This window comes from Armigeres subalbatus, chromosome 2, assembly GCF_024139115.2.
Source record: "Armigeres subalbatus isolate Guangzhou_Male chromosome 2, GZ_Asu_2, whole genome shotgun sequence".
Classification (NCBI taxonomy): domain Eukaryota; kingdom Metazoa; phylum Arthropoda; class Insecta; order Diptera; family Culicidae; genus Armigeres; species Armigeres subalbatus.
In genome coordinates this window covers 231181754-231205264 of record NC_085140.1, presented here as the reverse complement: position 1 = coordinate 231205264, position 23511 = coordinate 231181754, and the positions used below count along the sequence as shown (strand labels likewise).

General features: G+C 40.2%; 3 protein-coding genes and 1 long non-coding RNA gene across 7 annotated transcripts in view; 3 read left to right on the top strand and 1 right to left on the bottom strand.

Moving 5' to 3' along the window:
• Positions 1 to 6152, top strand: part of LOC134211872 (uncharacterized) — a 52091-nt gene extending 45939 nt beyond the window's left edge. For all 4 annotated transcript variants that reach the window (XM_062689228.1, XM_062689230.1, XM_062689227.1 and 1 more), the window contains one exon: positions 3791 to 6152. In XM_062689228.1, the coding sequence (XP_062545212.1) occupies positions 3791 to 3977 (187 nt within the window). In that variant the 3' untranslated portion in view covers positions 3978 to 6152. The remainder of the gene's footprint in view (positions 1 to 3790) is intronic.
• A 4447-nt stretch (positions 6153 to 10599) lies between these two features.
• Positions 10600 to 12852, top strand: LOC134209616 (uncharacterized). Its single transcript, XM_062685611.1, has one exon. It carries the CDS (start codon positions 10600 to 10602, stop codon positions 12850 to 12852), a length of 2253 nt encoding a protein of 750 aa, XP_062541595.1.
• Positions 12853 to 16303: 3451 nt separating this feature from the next.
• LOC134216006 (uncharacterized) lies at positions 16304 to 16969 on the bottom strand. The gene is made up of 3 exons (XR_009980430.1): positions 16867 to 16969; positions 16698 to 16797; positions 16304 to 16595 (listed from the first exon to the last, which is right to left on the bottom strand). It is a non-coding gene; the product is annotated as an uncharacterized LOC134216006 (long non-coding RNA).
• Positions 16970 to 21521: 4552 nt separating this feature from the next.
• Positions 21522 to 22536, top strand: LOC134216005 (DNA-directed RNA polymerases I, II, and III subunit RPABC1). The gene is made up of 2 exons (XM_062695050.1): positions 21522 to 21831; positions 21964 to 22536. The coding sequence occupies exons 1-2, from the start codon at positions 21686 to 21688 to the stop codon at positions 22448 to 22450; spliced, it is 633 nt and encodes a 210-aa protein (XP_062551034.1). The 5' UTR covers positions 21522 to 21685; the 3' UTR covers positions 22451 to 22536.
• Positions 22537 to 23511: the final 975 nt, after the last annotated feature.

The window sequence follows — 23511 nt, the reverse complement described above, 5'->3', positions numbered from 1 at the left end:
AATTCGAAAATTGATACTGATTACCATCAGAAATTGGTAATTTCTGTTTGAAACTTGTGACTATGTTGCAGTTTATTAAGTACATCCAGGAATCGCTTGCAGATCGGGTTTAAACATGCCCTAAAAATGTAAGGTTCACGAAACTACCTTTCTGACAGTGTTGGTAGAATCATGCTCAAATCTGAATCATCGGGGCTTCATACACGAACTAACTCGCTTGCGATTATGCAGGGGGAGCATCGCGCTTGAGTTTCTCGGCTAGAATCGCATCGCTTTGCTCACTCACCGAAAAATGATTTCGCTCTTAAAAGCGTCAAAACGCAATCGCGGCGTATGTTTTGTTTATAAGTGCATTTATTAGTCATTGTTTTAGGAGAAAAAAGTTAATTAAATGCATTCAACAATGAAGAACATGTAAAAAACATGCAATGATGCAAATCGCGATTCGAATCATGAACGACTCTCTGGGCCATGATATTGATGATTTTGACTGATTTGATTTGATGATGATTTTGACTCACGCATGGTTTGAATCGCCGATGAGATTTGAGAATGTGATATTTTAGCAACACTGCTTTCTGATATTGGTACGAATGAATCGACGAGTTATGTCCCTATACTGTCGTGAATTTGTCCCATATGAATAGGAAACCCAGCAAAGATGGGACAGATATGCGATTCACGGCAGTATATATCATGCAAATAATAGAACCATAGATGAATTTAAATGAACAATCGTCCATTTTGAACGGTCGATTATTTATACACGCAATGGATGAACAATTAAAGAGTTTTTTTAGAAATAGTAATGAATCATTTTTAGTTCAAATGAACAATCACTCACTTTGAGCGATTGATTGTTTGTCCTCGCAATAGATATACTAATACTGTTGAATAAAAAAGATTTGTAAAATAGAAGTTGCATAGGTCACATCACTTTCCATGATGAAGCCCGATCTATGTTTCTGATTACCCTATCCAACTAACAAATTTCCTTCCTGTGGTTGTTGTGGAGATGCAGAGGTATTCTCGGTCTCTAGTAGCAACAATAACCACACACTAACAGTTCCTTTCTTTCCCTACTGACTACTTGATCTTGGCCGGGGCCGTTATAGATCAACATTTGAGAGCTGCTGAGCTGCACTTCGAGAATAGATGGTGAACCCCAACCACTCTTCACGTGGATCCAAGTGCAATTTTCACCTGCTCTGATCAATCACGGAGTAGTAACCTTAAATATGTACAGTCAGTCTAAGCTGAGCTAAGCAAACGGCCCTTCACGAAACGGAATCATGCCAATTGGGACTCATTTTTTTGACGCCACAATACCCGTTTTGAGGCTACATCTCTCCGTCCTCGATTGCGCCCCACTCTCGCCTAGTCTCGCTGCGCTCAGCCTTATTGTACTTGCTGGGTTGGAAGCGAACACCATCTTTGCAGGGTTGCTGCCCGGTATATTGCAACATGCCCTGCCCATCGTACTCTTCTGACCAAACCTTGTGGATACTGGGTTCGCTGTAGAGTTGGGCGAGCTCGTGGTTCATCATTCGCCTCCACACACCATCTTCTTGCATACCGCCAAAGATGGTTATGTGCACCCGTGTCTCTCGAATACCCCAAGTGTTTGCAAGTCCTCCTCGAGCATGGTCCAAATTTCATGTCCATAGAGGATTATCTTTCTTATGAGCGTTTTGCACATGAAAAATTTGGTGCGGGTGTGAATCTTTTTCGACCGCAGTTTTTTCTGGAGCCCATAGTAGGCCGGATTTCCGAAGATAATGCTATTCGCGCCTATTCGCGAAGTTTCTACGCTTTTTGACATATTTAGAATATTTTTAGCACTCTCTTTCACACACACATTGTTGTTTGGTTTGTTTCTGTCAAACCACCAGCACATACAAGCATCATTTAACCAAAGCCACGTAAGAGATATATCTCCTATTACAGCTAACAAAACTCTCGGAAACTGCTTTATTTTTGGAGTTATGCGAGAAACTGGCCAAATTAGGAACATGGCCAAAACTGGTACAGTTACCCTATTAATTATTGGTGCGATTAATCAAAACGCGGTTTTCGTTGAGTGAAAGCTTTTGACTATTCCTTTTAGCGATGTAGGTTTCCTTTTAACCTGCGCTCAATGAGGAAGCGTCATAATTAGTATAATGAAAAAAAAAAATTTCCCATACTAATTTGCATGTAAACTTGAATCGGCTTGTGCTAAATCAGTTTTCATACAAATGAGCTAAAAAATTCGGAGGACACTCAGAACATGATGCAAAATCAGATGAACATTGTGGGGCAAAATCGATTTTTTGAACCACCATAATAAACATGTTCGCATTAACGATTGGGCCCTAATACCGGTTCTAAGCTTCGATGCAGAGTACACGAACTTTGTTCGCCAATGACAGGCGTACGGGGCCCTTGGATGATTCAGAAAGTCTATGCAGTAGGTATTGGCAATTGGAAATGTATGAACTCTAACCGCATTTTTGACCGCCAATAGAGGTGATGTATCAGATTGTTGTTCAAACATAGGGAAGATCCATTAATAACGCACGCAAAAATTGAACATTGTCAATCCCTCCTCCCCCCTGTGTCACACTTTTTGTATGATACTGGATCGTAACACTTCACTCATCCACCCTCCCCCCTCTAAGCGTTACGTTATTTATGGACGTTTCCATATCAGATATCTTTTTCAAACTACAGACTACCTACGATCTATAATGAAACGTACACACGGTCAAGCAGTTTGACCAACATTGACGCCACCTCTCGTTTATTCAAACATCCATCAAGTTTTTCCAACAGCGGCACGAGCAATCAATTTATTCGACCAACAATATCACACACGAACGACCGAAGCGACAACTTGAGCACCAACCTTCAAAAAATATATGAGGGTTTGTGCAACTTGTGATCCATCCATCAAGTTTTACAAACAGCGGCACGAACAATCAATTTATTCGAAAAAAAATATATGGGGGTTTGTGCAACCTCACTACAAATGCTCAAACATGTTCGGCGTACCCACCAGTCAAGCAGTTTGACGAACATTGACTTCACCCCCAAGAAAACGCTTCGGTTGCTGCTTTGTTCGAACGTGTGTGAAGTTGTTCGAACAACCATTTGACAGTTGGCGCCTCGGATGGAAAAAAATAAAACGGTTTGATTTTGGTTTGAGTTGTCGGGGGTGGAGTCAAGGTTCGCCGAACATTTGCATTTGTAGTGAGGTTGCACAAACCCCCATATATTTTTTAAAGGTTGGTGCTCAAGTTGGCGCTTCGGTCGTTCGTGTGTGATATTGTTTTAATTTTTTTCCAACCGAGCCGCCAACTGTCAAATGGTTGTTCGAACAACTTCACACACGTTCAAACAAAGCAGCAACCGAAGCGTTTTCGTGGAGGCGGAGTCAATGTTGGTCAAACTGCTTGACCGTGTGTACGTTCCATAACTCAGGTTGGGAAAGAAAATTGATCCATAGGGAAAATCTATTAATTACGTAACGCAAAAATTGGCCATTTCTACCCCCCTCCCTCCCCCTATGTCACACTTTTTGTATGAATCATTTCAATTTTGTGTATGGATTGTTACACCCCGAGCAACCCCCCTTCCCCCTCTTAGCGTTACGTAATTTATGGATGCTCTCATAGTCAGAAACGATATTGTTTCGCACTTTGGATTTTTTTCTGATATGATGAAAAAAATACTTTTATCTATAATCACTAATTAATATCTGCTTAAATGTTTAGGAATATAAAGAAATAATAAATTTTGATTTTTTTAGATTGTCCCATATATCTCCAAGGCACTACAGTGACTTCATTGATTTTCTCAGCAAAGCAAGGGATACTTTTATGCTTGCTCGTGATGGGCCAGCACATTTCTCCCGGTTGATCGAGAATATCACAATCGCATATAAAGGCAAGAAAAAACTGGTTCGTCAGGTAAGACAACGGTTCCAGTTTGTCTAAAATTTTACTGTGTCATTATATAAAATACCTATTAAAAATAGTTGCAAAGACAAGATGCTAACGCAAAATAAAATTGAAAAAAACATAGCTAGAATAACAAATTAATGACATTGTTTTAGGTGGTTTGACGTTTGTTTTCATTTCACATGTTATTCATACAGTAACTTACAGTATTATTCACAGTAATAGTGTTCTTCCACTTTTGTTCACAAGATTTTTGTTGTGGTTGCCTGTTTCGATTCTCTTTTTTAGATTTTTGTTGGGATCGTAAGTCCCATCATTGCCGTTAGGTTTTGTTTAATTAATTCATGATTTTTGCTTAGCAAAGAAAAAAAAACGTGCAAAAGCCGTTGGAGTGAATAAACTGTGCTCTAAAAACGACAAAATTCTCTATTATTGAGCAGATACTGTAATTAAGTGATGTATAGTATAGACCAATAAGCTTAGGCCATGACTTCCATTTTATAATTAATGCAAACATAACACATAAATGACATTAACTACTTACATATTAGCAAGTGTATTGAAAATATATAGAAAATTATGGAAATCAATAGCTTATATGGTATAATCAAATATTAAAAATAAGAAATGAGTTACTATTGCTACCAAACCAACTGATATGTGCGGACTCTTTCATTAGAAGAAGGCTAAGAAGCGTACGAACTGATTGCCGAATGTTCTTAGTTAATAAACCACAATTCTTTATGTTAAGAAATTGTAATCACCAAAATTCGGCATTTCAATAAAAAACAGCTAAATGTTAGCCAAGCCAGATGTTCTATGTTTATATTTTTTTAAGATTTTCAACAAAACTTGTGCCACCATATCTGTGCCGAAAAATGACTTTGAGAGATTTCAGTTCGAATGAAAGACAAAGTGACGTTTAGTATAATTTCGCCAATTTAGTTAAAATACCTCAAATATTTATGTAAACTGTATTGCTAGATAAATTTACAAAATTTTATTTAAGTTCATCTTGTACTATTTAATGCTGAAATAATAGAAACCTAATAGGACACAGATATCAAGACCATGAAAGTAAACTGAATAGGAATAGAATCAAATTAAAAACAAAATTACCTGTGCGCAGAAATAGCAGCCTACATGAAATATTGGAACATAGAACTGTTCGAATGATGCTGAAACTATGATTTCAGTGCATTGCATCATACACAGACATATGCAAATATTTACTGCCAAACAGAAAATAAAACTAATCAAATGAAGATACCGATTACATAATATAGTAATGGTTGAAGCACTGTAATTAAAAATCCGTAAATAATCATGTCAGTATTCCTACCTAACTAAAATGAATGACATTTCATAAAGCTTTCTGCTTTATATAGACGTATTTTCATTAAGTTGAGCGCTTGTCAAGACTCGAATTATTTTTTAGTGCCGTGTCTGCTTTTTACAAAGTTTGGATTGTTTAGCCTCTACACAACATAAATTTTTTACCGACATAAATTTATTAATATGCTTAGTTTCGGATTTGTAATGAGACCGTAGTCGGCTAACACATTTGAAGTCTTTATTACAGATAGATGTTCATTCATTCAGTGTAATCTGTTTAGATTAAACAGATAGATGTTTTTTTTTATAAAAAATACATGAAATATTATCTTTTCAAAGCATATCTACATAAACCGCTGATGATAATTTCAATGTGAATAGCAGTCACGGTGAACTGAAAATTAGTCATGCTAACCAACCGTAATAAATTATGTATTTTCTACATGCAGATCTATTTCAATAGGTTATCTCCAGTGGAGGCATAAGTACTAGAACGTTAATTGCGCAGCACTCACTAAAATATGTCCCTGATTCTGCATTGGGCTTCATGTTACATAGTGAATGCTTTGTTCGATACCAAACGTTGGTTTGACATTGCCAAGCCGTGGCAAGTTAGACGTTCGCAAACATAAGCGACATTTAGCGATCTTTTACTTCGACATCACCTCTATGAACGAACTAAAAACATGTTTTGTTGCATTTCCCGCCATCAGCGTTTGGCAGCCAAAAATCCTTTTGTTAGTATTTTGTTAGGATGTGAGTTTATCTCAGGTACTGTAAAGTTTAATTATGTAATAAACAAAATGATATGTCGATTGACACATTAATGCGACAAACTTAATTATATAAATATACGAACATGATAAATTGCAAAAAGTATTTTACTTTATATCACAACCCGCATAAATTAAAGAGCTAGCAGGTATTATGATCAAGAACTGCAAAAGGTATTTTTCCAATCTCCAATCAATCGTGAATAACTTTTGAACAGATGAGATAGAAGGTTGCTGTATTTAGCAAAGTTGTTTGTTATAAAATTTCTCATCTTTCCATGTGTGTCGATTTTTAAAAGCGGTATTATGAATATTCGCTTTTGATGATAAAACAGTTTTTATTCAAAATTGAATATATTTTAATTTAATTTATAAAAAATAGTTGGTCCTAGGTATCCACCGTTTCCACACCAAACCACCGATTTGAGTGAAAAGTACCTAATATTGCATCGCCCTCCCTCTTTCCTTTGTTGTCATTAAATGAAGAGCAAAACTACTCAACAAGGGCAGTAAAGTGTGGGAACCTAACGTTAAGTAATCTCATGTTCACAAAAGTTAAGTAAAATTTAACTTTGGTTAGTTTCTATTTAAAATTAAGTATATTTTATTTAATATTAATTACATTTTACTTAACTTCAAGAAAAAATACCTAATACTAAGGTGGTACTTGTACCATGGTACAAGAGGACAAGGAAATTATTCCAAGACTATCTTTGATAAATCTAGAGCAACATTTGAAAAGGGCGTAACAGCCAACATTTATTCCTTTCGATTCTTCGTCTACATATAAAGCTATATGTGGACGAAGAATCAGAACGAATAAATTTTGGCTGTTACGCCCTTTTCAAATGTTGGTCTAGAAATACAATAAATGGTATGGTACTCGTTTCAAAATTCTTGTACCATCGTACTTATACCACCAGTGTGTCATTAGTATAATAAGTTTAGGTTCCCACACTGAACCCCCGATTTGAGTGAAAAGGTACTTTTTACTAGAAATACTAGAATAAGAGATCGGCGAAGACGCCATCTTGTTTCCAATCGAACCGTCAAAAGCGGTTCCATTTCGACTTGTTTATTTTTTGCACCCATAAGAAGCAAGCAAAAAGTTCAAGTGCTGCCAGTATCATTTTCACGATTTCTTGCATTTTCATACGTTGCCATTTCGACAGTTTTTCACTCCGCCGGTCTCTGGTTATAGGGTTGCTACTTTTTACTAAACGTGTAGAACAATTCTCGCCTGATTTTTTAAAAAGTCGTATGTCCAAGAGAGTTTACTTTTTCTTCCGATTATTACAAAGTCATAATAATATTTACATAGGATTTTCCAGCAGAGATCTGAAGAAAATAGCTTTGTGTAGCATGCTGAGATGAAAAAAATGACACAAATGCGAAACTAACCTATATCGACACTGTTGTTTCATAAGGTCGAATGTCGCAAACGTAAACAATGCCTTTTCATGCAAATTCCTCAACAACTAGGACCGCTTCCAGCTAACAACCGCCTTATATTGAACGGAAGTGGAAAATACCAGCAGAAGCTTCTAATCTTTCTGAAATCAGCAATGTTTACGTTTGCGACTTTCGCTCTTTTGAAACAACAATGTCGATATATCTGAGTGTAGAGATGTCTTTAAACTTTCTTTTATTGAAAACATCAACAGGTCTATCCTACCCCAATGATAATCTTAAACTAAATAACAAAAAAATAAATAAACAATGACATTTATAATGATATTGCAACATGCAAACATTTTCAATTAACATAGTGAAAAACGATGAACAAATCTTACATAAACATTAAAACACTGGTTATATAAACATTTAAGGCTGGTCAAGGCTCCCAGTAAGATGAACCGTATCGAACGAATTCCCGGAATAGTAGTCCAGCTGGCCATGTAGTTTCAGCGAGTGCCATCTGTTTGTATCTCCAATCTACGCCGACTTTGAATGAGATAAAACACCAATCTTCGGAACTCCCCCATCGTGGTACTAATTTGACGACTTCAAGCTCTTCTTGCAAGTTTAGCGATCTAGAAACCATCTCTTGGATAACTTCGCTTCGTACATGCTTGGCGACCTTCGTGAAAAATATCCAAAATTTGCCAGGAGAAATGTTCTGCTCACTTCTTTGACGCGAACCAATAAGCAATCGCGATCTATTGTTTCTACATATGGTTCTTTCCGATGGAAAACTTTGTGCCGTAGAAGTTATTGGCATACTATTGGTTGCTGAATGGTTTTGATTGCGATCGGTTCAATCAAGCAAACCCGCGATACACTGTTTAATTTCCGAAACTTCTGCTTGGAGTTGCCCCACTGTGTACTCAATACAGCTTTGGTCGTCAGTTGGTTTATTCACTTCCTCATTCTTTTCGTCGATCGGTTTGGTTCGCTGTTTTTGGAATGATCGTAAACAGATGTCGTAAAATCCCGATTATTCGATTAATAACTAATCGTTTCTTGTCGATTGTCTGTGACTAACCCATTCAATTTAACCACTGACGGTAGCATCACTCAACATGCTATCACTGTACAACTGAAGTGAACGGAGTGCGATACCAGTCGTACCTACTGTGGCTGCACTTTACCGGTTCGCTCTATCGCATCTCTCGCATCGTCAACCTTACCAACCGAACGAATGATCGTTGTAGGGCGGACGATTGATCGGCAGCAGCAGCAGCAGCAGCAGCGAATGCTGCATAAAAGTAGTTCAAAACAAACCGTCGTCGTACGCACATCGAGGGGCGAACCCTCGATCGAATAATTGTTTCGTGTTTAGACTTAATTAGTAATAAATGTAGTGTTGTAAATAAAGTTGTTTCGTTGATTAGTGTAAAATAAATGTTATAGTTGTTCGACGTAAAAATAAACTGTGTAGTGAATGTGAAACTATTGGCGTTTTGTGTGACTGATGGTCATTTTGGATGACGAAAAGCCCCCCTAAGAAATAAGTGTTTTTGGATTGGGAGTTCACTGGTGCTTTTGTGGGTGGAAACATAATTCTAGGTCGGGAAGGAACCCGACATAAGCTGGTCCTTCGAACCGGATGATCTACCGGGCCTTGGAACGGTCAAATTCCAAATATTTGACCAAATACACCAGTGAAAAATAAACGAAAATTACACAATTAAAATCGCGCCATAGTGAAGTGTTCTGAACAAATGGATTGCGCCATACTAAAGTGCCCAGAAGAAAAAGAAAAACGTCATTAGAATCTGCCGAAAAGACCCTTCGGCCATCCTTGGGTAGAGTGAAAATATTGTGATTTGCCGTTGCCATATAAATAATTAAACATACTCGACATTATAGACACAAATTAAGAAAATTACACTGTGACTCGCATTGAACCACCCATCAACAGCTGATCGATCTGCTGCAGTGTACCTATACCACTCACAATCAGCTGCACAAGAGGGAAGAGCCAATTGAACGACGAGCGGCAGTGGTTTTTTTTGCTGTTGCTGCCGTCGCATCGTTGCACAGTGGAGTGCGTGGGGAATTAATTTGGATTTAATTCGAAAGTTGCGTCAATAATTGTGGAATAACTTCAGCGTTGTTCTACTACCGTTCAGGTATGTAAGAACCGGTATATGTCTTGCCGAAGCCTTTTGTTTACTCCCACTAACACCCACCTTACGCTTTGTGTGATTTGGCCACTACTACGAGCATTCAACAACTGGTGGCATTGGATAATTTCTGTTCGCGAAGAACATCTTGGGTGCACGGACCGTGCAAGTTACAACGAGACGGCTACGATTACTAAAAAACGGATGACACTACATTTGCTTCTAGGCTCGGGCATCGCGGAAAGGCTTTTCCGGCCAGGTAAACACAATTTTACAGTATATGCCCAGTCGAAGCTGGATATTTGATGCTACACACTGAAATAAATTTCATTCCCTTTTCGATGCGAATTTCGACTGTTACGAGGCGAAGAACCTTTGGACGATATTTTGAGGGATTTTCATTGACTTTGAACTGAAGCTAATTCGTTCAGCGCCATATCTAGTTCTCCAGGTGAGACTAAGTATATGTCCTGCCAAAGCAGGCAATTTTTTGAAACTACATTGGTTGTTCTTTCTCCGCTGCACTGGATTGAATAAACTGAGACGATTTCCCGCTATACTACATACTGGTTAGCAGTGTTTGGGGCAATATTTGGAACTTGTGTGAACTCGGCTACTGGTACCGGCTGTTGTTTCATAGGTGAGGCGAACAGTATATGTCTAGCCGAAGTTTAATCTTGGTATACTACATCTGTGTTTCCACTCCCTCGCATTTGCTGACTTGGATCGGAATCTGAGGCATTCGCCCGAATATTGGAAGTGTTCTCAATCGGAGAATTTGCTGTTTTGGCTTCGGCTGCCCCGCTGTTACTTCTCATAGGTGAGCTGAACAGTATATGTCCTGCCGAAGCGGACAATATTGAGTACTACATCTCCTTTTCTATCGATTTTGGATTTGCCGATGGTTCCACGACTCTGCGAGTGGAGTAACGCATTTGACTGACGACATTGTGCAAGTTTCCGTGGAGCGACGACAGCAACATGAAGCCCGTTACCAGGAACGCGGATTCACTGAAGAGTCTGACGACGAGGCTGAAGGGGTTAAAATTATCATTAAGCAACATTAGCCAGTATGTTAAGAACTTTAAGGAGGGTACCCCTGTCGCTCAAATCAATGTTCGCCTCGAGAAGTTAGATGTATTGTTGGTTCAGATAAGTGAGGCAATCTGGGAAATACAAGCGCACGAGGACTTCACGGAGCCTGAAGGTTTGCAGAGGGAGCAGTTGGAGATGGAGAACCGCTACTACGATGCGAAATCGTTTCTGGCGGAGAAAGTGGGAGAGGTTCAGCATAATTCCGTCCAGAACCAGTCGACTCGTCCTGGAGATGTCACTCTACGTGGTGGTATGGACCACGTTCGCTTACCTCAAATTCAACTGCAGAGTTTCGACGGGAACATCGACGACTGGCTCAGCTTCAGGGATCTCTACACGTCTCTGATTCACGAGAAGCCAGACCTACCCGATGTGGAGAAATTCCACTACCTCAAGGGGTGCTTAGCAGGCAAAGCTAAGGCACTAGTAGATCCGCTGAAGATCACCAGGGACAACTACCAGGTTGCTTGGCAGTCGTTGCTAAAACGCTACAACAACAGCAAGCTTTTACGGAAGAAGCAAGTGCAGGCTCTTTTCAAGCTGCCGTCCCTCATCACGGAGTCAATCGCGGATCTCCACAGGCTGGTCGATGGGTTCGATCGTGTGATTCTGACCCTGGATCAGATCATCCAACCAGCCGAATACAAAGATCTGTTGCTGGTCGAACATCTAAGCGCTCGTCTCGACCCGAGCACACGACGAGGATGGGAGGAGCACTCGTCGACGAAGGAGCAGGACACCATAAAGGACTTGCTGGAGTTTCTGCAGCGCAGAATCCAAGTTCTCGAAGCTTTACCAACGAAGGTGGAGTCGAAAGTCTTTGAGCAGTCGCCACAACGCAGAAGAAGGCCATATTCACCGAAGGTCAGCAACAACGCCGTACAGTCGTATAACGCGAAGTGTCCATCCTGTGCGGAGATCCACGGACTTCACACGTGTCCATCGTTTCTAAGGATGTCGCTGTCTAGTCGGGAGTCGTTCTTGTGCGAAGCATCCCTTTGCCGCAATTGCCTCAAACGTGGTCACATAGCTCGGGAGTGCACGTCGAAGTTCTCCTGTTGGCATTGTAAAGGTCGACACCATTCCTTGCTGTGTTTCAAGGGAGGAGAACGCAGGGGTAGCCAAGGATCCTCCAGGAGATCGACTTCAGGAGGAAGTCCGGAACAGGATTGCACAAGTGCAAATTCCAGGGCAGCGGACGCATTAGCGGTCGAATCAACTTCTTCCAACGCGGCGCAGTGTGTTTCATACCGAGCTCTCTTAGCTACAGCTGTCGTAGTAATAGAGGACGACGTGGGTCGTCGATATCCAGCAAGAGCACTTCTGGATTCAGGGTCAGAGTGTAACTTTATCTCTGCTAATCTATGCCAGGCCATGAACGTTTCGGTACAGAAAGTCAACATCTCGATTCAGGGCATTGGCCAGTCTGGAATAAAGGCATCGCACAAGATAAAAGCTGTCGTCAAATCTCGCCTTTCATCGTATGCTCGATCGATAGACTTCCTCGTTTTACCGAAGGTCACAGCAAACCTGCCAACCTCCACCGTTCAGGCAAGTGGATGGGATATACCGGAGGACATCGAGCTGGCGGATCCGGAGTTTTTCCGATCGAGGAAAATCGACATGGTGTTGGGCATCCAAGCGTTCTTCAGCTTTTTCCCGTCAGGAAGAGAAATCTCGTTAGGCAAGGATCTACCTGTGCTGACGGAGTCCGTTTTTGGGTGGATAGTGACAGGCGAAGTCACATCAGCTACTCAGGCGACTGGATTCACCTGCAATATGGCGATATCGCACGGTCTGAAGGATCCAATGGTATCCCTCCCAGAGAAAGCTGAAGTGTTGGTGGACATCAGAGAATCAAAAGACATCACTGTGAGGACGCAACAATCAGTAGAGCGAAACTGGAACAGCAAACGTGATCGAAGAGATCGTTATCAGCGGAGTGGACAACGTCGAAGCTTCGGTCGAGTCGAGACGACAGATCGACGCAATGGTGGTCAGCGAAGGATGTGCCCTACTTTCAACCGTCCGGAAGCAGTCGAAGGACTTCTGAACGAAGGCTTGGGGAATGTGAATGGTATTGATAGTGATAACACAAGGAGGTTCTCACGAAACGATATGCTTCATAAAGAAGCTTAGTCTGTCCGAAGCGAGGAAGGAATAACGAAGATCTCCATTAAACGCAACTAGTGCTTGCAGAACTACATGGGATGGACAAAATAATTAGGATAGGCAAATTTTGGGTAACCCGCTATCCGAAATGGTGGGTGAGAAAATACGAAAGTCCCATTAGCACTATCGACTATCGGAATGAAGGGACGTTTTCAGTGCAGCTCTTAAGCTCAAAATCACGGGTGGTACTGCATAGGGTGCAACAGAGTGTGCCACTTGCTTTTTTAAAATGTAGAAATCAAAGTTTGGGGTTCGTCAGAAGATTCCGTCCAGTGCATCGAGGGGAGTTTTCTTGGTTCTTTCTTTTCAGAAGTTTCCTGGCAACTTCAGGGTGGGTGAGGATGTCTGTGACTAACCCATTCAATTTAACCACTGACGGTAGCATCACTCAACATGCTATCACTGTACAACTGAAGTGAACGGAGTGCGATACCAGTCGTACCTACTGTGGCTGCACTTTACCGGTTCGCTCTATCGCATCTCTCGCATCGTCAACCTTACCAACCGAACGAATGATCGTTGTAGGGCGGACGATTGATCGGCAGCAGCAGCAGCAGCAGCGAATGCTGCATAAAAGTAGTTCAAAACAAACCGTCGTCGTACGCACATCGAGGGGCGAACCCTCGATCGAATAATTGTTTCGTGTTTAGACTTAATTAGTAATAAATGTAGTGTTGTAAATAAAGTTGTTTCGTTGATTAGTGTAAAATAAATGTTATAGTTGTTCGACGTAAAAATAAACTGTGTAGTGAATGTGAAACTATTGGCGTTTTGTGTGACTGATGGTCATTTTGGATGACGAAAAGCCCCCCTAAGAAAAAGTTTTTTGGATTGGGAGTTCACTGGTGCTTTTGTGGGTGGAAACATAATTCTAGGTCGGGAAGGAACCCGACATCGATTATTGAATCGATTAATCGTTGGTTTGATGATGAATCGATTAATTTGCGACATCTCTATATCTGGGTGCTGCGGATAGAGCCGCTCTTTTGTTCGAGTGTACGGATATGCGGATATTTTGAAATTAGTTCCATGAGCGAAATTATCTTGCCGTTCCATAGCTGTCAAACATTTTCCGCTCTTATGCTACGTTTTGACAGGGCAAGTGAATTGAACAACTCAGTTGAATTCAATTGACTTGCCAAAAGTAGAACATGTTCAATTTTCTTTTCGGTCAAGTGAATTGAATTAGGGTGTTTACACGTTCAGTTCGTGTTCGTTTCAAGCGACTTGCTCAATTCATTGATTTTCTTATTATACTTCAATGACGTGAACTTCATAATTAAATGTCCAAGGCTTTCATACGCTGACCATTTGAAGATGTTCCTCCGGATCAACTCGATAAGCGATTGTCGCTTTTTGCAAAATCAACTACTATTATTTTCTGGCTGGTATTCCATCAATCGAATGGTGGTCAACCCGATAAAATGCTCTGTGATTACGTTCTCCCGGAAAAAAAGAACCAATTAATTTTGATTATAAGCTACTTGGCTCCACGATCAGGTAAAAGATTTGGGGGTTATCCTCGACTCCCAACTCACGTACAAGCTGCACATCTCAAATGTCGTGGACAAGGCTTCCAGAGCATTAGAATTTCGCACTACAAAGGACTTTTCCGATATTTATTGTCTGAAGTCCTTGTACTCCTCGCCGGTACGTTCTATACTGGAATACGGCTCGCTGATTCCTACGTTTCGTACTACGTAAACTTCCATGGACTTCCATTATTCGGCAACTCGGCCGTACGAAAACCATTTTTTTGTTAAATATCTTGGCTTGCATATGCACACCATATGTTTCGAAATGGACAAATTGATATGAAATTTGCGAAAAAGAATCCACGTGTTTTGGAGGGACTCGAACCCTCAACCTCCTACTCTCTAGATAGGCGTGATGACCCTACACAACAAGACCACGGTCTCGTTTGCGGAAAAGCCATCAGAATCCGAGTACCAACCTCCACCGCGGTTAGCTCTCTTTTTTGCAAATTGAATATCTTTCGGATGCTTGATTTGTCCAATCGCCACATGTGCTCTACTGTTGTATATCCACAGTCAAGCGAGTGCACATTGTTTATTAAACGAGAGGATCGCACTCCATGCCCCCCAGCAACGGACTGGGCGGGATGGTATAGAATGCGAATCAATCGCACTCTGCTGTGCCAAAGGCTTGCTTGGCTAAAGCATTTGATGAGTTTGATTGCCTTACGTAAGCGGTCGCGTGTACTCAGACGACTAATGACGGTGGAAGACCGACACTTGATTACAATTAATTGCATATTATTCGGCAACTCGGCCGTACGAAAACCATTTTTTTGTTAAATATCTTGGCTGTGCATATGCACAGCATATGTTTCGAAATTGATAAATTGATATGAAATTTGCGAAAAAGAATCCACGTGTCTTGGAGGGACTCGAACCCTCAACCTCCTACTCTCTAGATAGACTCTCTAGATGGAGGGATTCATAACGTCTTCCAAGCTATGAATCGCGATGTCAGTTGATACATTTGGAACTGCTTCGACACCGTATAGGGAGACAACTCGAGCTCTTCTAATTGCTGACATCTTGGAAGGCCGAATTGACTGTAGCTCTATCCTGAATCAAGTTAGCATCAACGTCCGTCCCAGAGCACTACGAATCGGCGCAATGCTAAGAATGCCTTTCAGCCAAACTAACTATACCGCCATGGTGCTATCAGCGGGTTGCAGAGAAACTTTAATCGTGTCTCAGCCATGTTCGACTTTAACATTCCCCGACAGACGCTGCGCCGCCGTTTCTACCAGTTCTTTTCAGCACAGTAGACTACGTGAAGACTGATTTGTTTTTGTAAATTGTTTAAAATGTATAACTTTAAGTTTTGTTTTATATTCGCCAAAATAGTTTTTTTTATCACACCATCAAATTATAGTGTGTTGATGTAGCAACAATAAACCAATAAACTTGCCTTGTCTAAACGTAGCATTATGTGGTTTAGCCAAGGCAAGTGAATAATTCTATCCAGATTTCTACGCTCCGTAATGGCGGCTTGTCGGTGTGTAAAAATCAATCGGCCACTGTACTTTTTGACACTAGTTGGAGGAAAACTCACTGGCGAAAAGGCCTTTTTTTTCCTTCCCCTCACCCAGGAATGCCATCACGGACATCTTGAAGTACCCATTAATGGGTACTTTCGTACCCATTTCGAAGAAAAGCGGCATAACTCATTTAATGAGTAAACTCGATTTACCCATTAATGAGTACGCTTGCGAAACTTCAAAAAAAGGGTAGTTTTCACTCCTAGTTTTTATTGATAAAATGGGTAAAAAGGGCCCAAAAAATTGTTTTTTTTTTTGTTTGAGGTTATGCATCAAATGCAATGAAAGAAATAAGTTAGTAAATACATTTAAACAAACAATTAACATAACATTTATTTTCTCCAATCCCGCGTCATAATATAAATGATTATGCATATAATTTTCTCAAATAATAATGTTGAAGTCTTTTGCATGGTGCATTTCCACTATAGTATATATAACATCCGGCGTTTTCCTCAGTGGATTGATCCGTACACAGCAAAATCCATTCATCTGGCGATGCAAAAAGTATCAGGGAAGGGGTAGCACACGGTGTCTCATCCTGCAGCCAGCCATAGATCTTAATGATTGGAGCGGCACAGAAGTTGCTCTGAATAAGATCAACATCATCCGAAATCCCCCAGCCGCGTACTGGTTTCTAGAACAAAATAAACGATTACAAGTCAGTAGAGATGCGTATTTCGGTGAAATTCTGGGTAAATTGAAATTCAAACAAGCGTATTGCGTCAAATAAACTTACCTTCTTTGTTTTTCTTAGAATAAAAGGGAAATCCATTATTTTTTCACGAAAAAATATCCAACGCGTCGAAGCGGAGCAAAAATGGCGTTAAGATTTCATTCTGAAATGAAGCGTACAATTTACCCATTATTGTTAGGAAACAATGAACTTCGATAAGAGGTTTAAATACCCATTATTTGTATTTAAAAAAATACCCATTGTTTGACATTTCAGTACTGAGACGAATAATGAGTACATGAAACCCAATTAATGGGTATTTTCAAGCTTCCGTGCAGTAGGCTTTCCTCCAGCTAATGTCAAACAGTACAGTGCCGATTGATTTTTACACACCGACAAGCCGCCATTACCGAACGTGGAAAGCTATGGATTGAGCAAGTTGCTTGAATCGTACGCGAATTGAACGTGTATCCATGGTATCCATGTACAGTAGCCGTTCGATAACTGCAAAATGTTTACTTTTCAGTTAACGAATGCCGTTCGATAACTGCAACGCATTCTAGACGTCAAACGGTTGTCAATCAATGTCAGATGCAATAAAAGCAACAATCAATATGAATCTGGCGACTTTTTTGTGGATCTAGTTGCATAGACTATGAACGATCTTCGGTACCCAGAAATGTCATCACTAGTCAGTACCTGTCAGTACGTAATCTATTAACGATCCCTTGCTTATTTTTTAGTACTGGTGTCAAGGTAACATTTTTTTTCACCAAACAATAATAAACTACGAAAATGTATGCATGGTCTCAGCTGACGTTGGAGGAAATGTTTTATGCGTCGTTTTACTCTATGTAATTCTGTTCATTAAATGCTTTATTTTTATTCTAGATATGGGGACAGCTGAAAAGATCTGAGAGCTCAAGAACACCAAGGTTCCCACTATTTTTCGCCGGAGATTATCGTATAAAAGAAGTTTCGGTAATCCTTACATCGTTCGAAACGCCTCATCATATGCAAGACGTAGAATAAGCAACTGTGGGTTTTGCTTCCGGACCCCTGTCCGCACGTCTTTGTGGAACTACGGAGATTACGGATTGTTTCTCGCCCGCAATGGATCTTCAGATACTTTCCACCCCAGGTCATTTTTTACCTGGTACGCGGGTGTAGTAATCCAAGCTGGTGAGCTGGATTTAACGGTCTCCAGAAACAAGATAGCGACAATCATACTGAAATTGTAAGCTCAATACGATAGACAAGTGAAATGGCGTGAAAATATCGGGAAAATTGAGATTATAATCGAAGCCCACGAAAAATGGCACAGGTGGCAGAAGAATTTTGGCTGGACTATGTCGATTCAGCTTCCAAACGGCCAAAATGTCACTTAACACGTGGTCGTGTAGATCCAAGTTTTGGCGTTTGCGTTTGCTTCCTCCAAGAAATCTTTATCTTCGGGAGCGGATAACGGATGATCACTATTGACTGGTACCGTGGACCCCCGGTAATATGACCGCTTTTAATCTGAACACTTTTTAATTTGAACCCCGTTCGTTTGAACATCGTTCAAATTAAAAATGGTTCAAACGTCATTTAACACGTGCAATCGAGGAAAGAAAAATGGAACATCGTGAAACGGAATGCAGAATCAAAACAAACCAGCAAAGAGAGCAGCCAGAAACAAGTTTTTCTGATGCAAATAGAGTAACCAGAAGTTCAAATTAAAAATGAACCCCGTTAATTTGAATGAGGTACCGTTCAAATTATCGGGGGTCCACGGTATGGCAATTTATCTCTTCAAACAGCAATGGTGATTGATGAGACTCTGAAGCAACAATGAAAATTTCGATGTTGTTGGTACCTACCATCCTATTTATTTTTGCACTATAGTTAATAGCAGTCCCTCCAGTGCTCTTGTAATGCGTCGTCGGATATATTTTCTAATCATTCAAGGATGAGATCTCTACTTTATTCGTCAGGTAATTTCCTTCCCAACTGAATCCATCATTTTTCTATTCGATTTCGGATGATCCAATAACACTTATCGTTTTCCCTCATCGTCGCTCGCCAAATACAGATTGACTGTTGGAAAACTATTAAACTTTACAACTATTTCCTCCGATCTGTTGTATTCGTTCATGACATTGAACTATGTAATGTTATCTGTCATGCATTACATGCTAATAGCTTCTAAATAAACTTGATATCAGTCGAATAAGGAGTTTGTATCACAAAGGCAGCCCTAATGTTGCCTACATTATCATATTAGTTGCGAAATAAAGACGAAACTTGGGCTTACTTTGCCGCAAAATCGTATTCTATGAATAGGCTTTAAACAACTTTAAATGAAATTTCTAGAACTTTCAAATTTATACTGAAAGTCTCTTTAATAAAGACAAAAAAAAAAAAAAACTTTCAAATTTAAACCAGGCGGAAATTTACCGAAATTTATCAACAGTATGAGGAATATTTATATAGGACCAGATTGAGATCGCAGAGGCTCGTTCATTCTAGTATGGAATTGAAAGCAGATTATAGACTTTTTTTTCCAGAGATGCATTACTATGTATGTAAACTGTATTTGTCGTTATATTGGGTGAGTTTGTGGAATTCAATTGAGTTACCACAACGGGACGCGAGGGATCATGTCCCGTTGTTTCCTGCGATGCCCCGGACTTTAAAGAATCTGGCCACACTGATTCACAAAGCATTGTAATACTAAAGACACACTGGTGGTACAAGGACCGTGGTATACCACGGTTATATACCCTAGTACATATTGTACCATGGTTTTCCACGTTGTACCAGCATGGTACAAGGCGACACACCTGTGGTACAACTTGTACCATGGTACGAATACCATCAGTGTGTCATTAGTATAAATGTTGTTCAACCGTTTCACATATACAGTCAAATTTCACTCGTTGGGCTATCTTTAGATGGGCTACGATTTAGTTGGGCGCCCGTTAGTTGGGCTGTAGCCCACTTAAAACGAAGGTGGACGTCAAATTATGACATCAACGACAGTTTTTTTTTCTTTTTGGCAGTTGGCAGCTCTGAATTTCTATTGTATTCGCTTATTTGATAGATGAAATCTCAGCCCAACTAACGAAAGTCTTTCACTAGATGGGCTACGAGTTTAGCCCAACGAACGAAAGTTGACTGTACATGGTGAAATCAGCACTGTTTGTAGTGTACCATCCACAGAAGTCAACAGGCTTCCATACGATATTGTACACTCATCAAACAGAAAAGAAAGTTAAAATGCTCCCTGAAAATAAATTACAATAGGTAAATGAATTTTTAATTTTTACACTTCAGAAAAGAAAAAAGACATTCCGCCCGTTACTTGCCCTTGCAAATTGACGGCTGGTAGGCAAGTAAGGAGGTTGTCCTGTTTTCCGCGAGGACAATAGCCGACCCTGAAAGAACGCCCATGATGAGCTGGTCGAGGCGTGTGAACGTCGGCAACACAGGACGAGAGATCGTCTACGGGTGATAGCAATTCGTAAAGTCAAGCTCTATCTGGTAAAAGGGCAAATGTTGCAAGAGAGAATTCTCTTCGTCGACTTCCCCTCTTTTAAATAAAAGTGACAAGCAGGATTTCTTTGCAGTTTATCACCTCAGAATGCAAGTTCGCACTGTTTTCTATCGTGCTGAGTTTATAAACCACAAAGAAATCCACTGCTAGTCACTTTCATTAAAAAGAGGGGAAGTCGGCGAAGAGAATCCTCTCTTGCGACATTCGCCCTTATTCCAGATAGAGCTTGAAGTATAGTTTTTCCTACATTGAGTTACCGATTACTCTGAGTACAATATTCCCAGTACAATATTTAGCTTGAGTTTTCCATATATGTTCTGACAAATAGCTTAAATATTACCTAAAAGAGAAATAGTAATTAGTTCATTAGAAATTAAAAAAAACTGATCTTACAAAGCCCTTCGGTATCACCAATGATAAACAAATATAAACGGTGATACCCATGACAACGATTAATAATTAGAACAAATTCAAATTTACATCGACGGATTGCTTAGTTTTACCGTGGACCCCCGATAATTTGAACGGTACCTCATTCAAATTAACGGGGTTCATTTTTAATTTGAACTTCTGGTTACTCTATTTGCATCAGAAAAACTGGTTTCTGGCTGCTCTCTTTGCTGGTTTGTTTTGATTCTGCATTCCGTTTCACGATGTTCCATTTTTCTTTTCTCGATTCCACGTGTTAAATGACGTTTGAACCATTTTTAATTTGAACGATGTTCAAACGAACGGGGTTCAAATTAAAAAGTGTTCAGATTAAAAGCGGTCATATTAACGGGGGTCCACGGTACTGGATACCGCTTGGTACCCGGCAATTTAGTACATTGGAACCATAAAATGAGTACTAATTTGTTCGGACCCCAACATCTTGATTATTATATCTATGATAAAAGTGCATCTAAATATGCAGCGCAATGCAGCTGTCATTGAGTTTGACATCAGTTTGAAGTTTAGCGGTCCGATAACTGCAAAACTGTTGCAACTATCGAATTGCAGTTAAAAAGCATTGCAGTTAAATGACTTGCAGTTATCGAACGTCTACTGTATTTCGGTTTTCAACTTGACTGCACGAAGAAACACGTTTACTCATTAATGGGTACTTTTTCTTTGCTATCTCTTTCCCTCTGCTGAAAAATTTACCCATTTTAAGAGAATAAGTGGATCTACTCATTTAAATGAGTAAATCCACTTATTCTCCCGAAATGGGTAAATTTTTCAGCAGAGAGAAAGAGATAGCAGATAAAAAGTACCCATTAATGAGTAAACGATTTTTACCGGGTGCAGCGATATGAAAAGGCCCATTGACTGGCATCCCTGACAGCACAGCTGTCAAAATTCAAAACGATGCCGCGCGCCTCGTGGTTCTGTCACTTTTGTAAAAACTGTAAACACCGATGAAGATAGGAAAACAACGATCGACAATTTTGCTCATTCTCCGCGGTGTATACAAAAATTAAATTCACAATTTTAAAAAACTATCTAAAATCAGTACCTAAGTTATCGCTTAAACATGGATGACGACGCAGAAACCTACAAGCTATGGAGGATCCGGAAAACTGTGATGCAGTTGAGCCATGATAGAGGTTATCTGGTAACGCAGGATGAATTGGATCAAACGCTGGAACAATTCAAGGAGCAGTTCGGTGATAAACCAAGGTAGATATAACATCTCAGGATATATTCAATTTGTGGAAATAATATCGTGAGGAGTAAGAAATTTATCTCAAAAGGCATCGTTGCTGCAAAGTGTTCTGGGAAGTCGAAATTAAACTAAGCAATTCTTTTCAGTGAGAAGCGACCGGCACGTTCGGATCTAATTGTTTTGGTAGCGCACAATGACGATCCTACGGATCAGATGTTTGTGTTCTTCCCGGATGAACCGAAAATCGGCATTAAAACCATTAAGACGTACTGTACCCGTATGCAGGAGGAAAACATTCATCGAGCCATCGTGGTGGTCCAAGCCGGTATGACTCCGTCGGCCAAGCAGTCATTGGTGGACATGGCCCCGAAATACATTCTTGAGCAGTTTTTGGAATCGGAACTGCTAATCAACATCACTGAACATGAGCTGGTTCCCGAACATGTGGTGATGACGCCGGAGGAAAAACAGGAACTACTGGCCCGGTACAAGCTGAAGGAGAACATGTTGATGAGAATTCAAGCCGGTGATCCAGTGGCCCGTTATTTCGGTCTGAAGCGTGGTCAAGTGGTGAAGATTATTCGACCTTCGGAAACGGCTGGGCGCTATATTTCCTATCGATTAGTTTGCTAGAATAAAGTATGATATGTGAGAGAGAATAACAATCACCTAACTGACTGAATAAACTTAAGAACATAATACCGAAAATCTTCAATATATTCTACTACAGTAGACACCAAAGTATTATGTTCCCTGATTTATGTATAGGTACACAGGGTGTGAGTCTGTGATGTTAAATCAAATTAAACGACAGTGCTGAAAAGTCGATTTTAATTTGTGAACAAATTTTTCGCAACCTGACACAGTGCGAAAAAATCATAGCACCCCGCAAACAAGAGGCTTTTTAGGGATTTATCATGGGAATAGAGTGTACCCCAGTTCTTTTGACGTAGAGTACGTCTTTCGGGAAAATAAGGGGGGGGGGGTTATTCTGCAGAATCAAACTTGAGGCCGTCACGAAAAGTGGTCAGGAAGTATGAGCTAATAACTTATCCATCTTCCAACCGATTTTGATGATGTTTGTATCAATAGATCGACAAATTCTTTAAGATTTAGCACAATTATTAGAAACAATTTAATAAAGGCGATAAACTATTGAAAAATGACCCGACCACACAAGCGAAGAGAGATCGCCATTCGAGTTCAGTACATTCAAAGTACCCGCTAAGCTGCGGAGGACAACGGAGGTCCTTCGTAGCTTAGTAGGGAAAGCACCTGTCTAGCGTACTGGGGTCGTGGGATCGAAGCCCATCGAAGGGGCGGTTACCCTCCAATACCTTTTCCGAACTAAATCTATCACATGTTGTACATATGCACAATCGAGGTTCAAACATAGTAATTAATTTCCACTCCGGGTGGCTTAGTACACGGCGTATAGAAAATTAACTTTGAATGTACTGAAAACTTGTTATACACAGTAATTTGCCTACATTTCGGCTATTAGACATCTGGTGCGTGAATTGATGAATGGTAAAAATCAGATTCAAAAAATGATTTAAAGCAAGAAACCTACTGTACGCTCATAAAAAAAAATTACTCCTCCACTCATTTTTGGTCGCAAAGAAAAATACGCGCCAGATAGTCGCCCAAGAAAATCATACCTCCAGAAAAAAGCTACTTCGATATTTTTTATA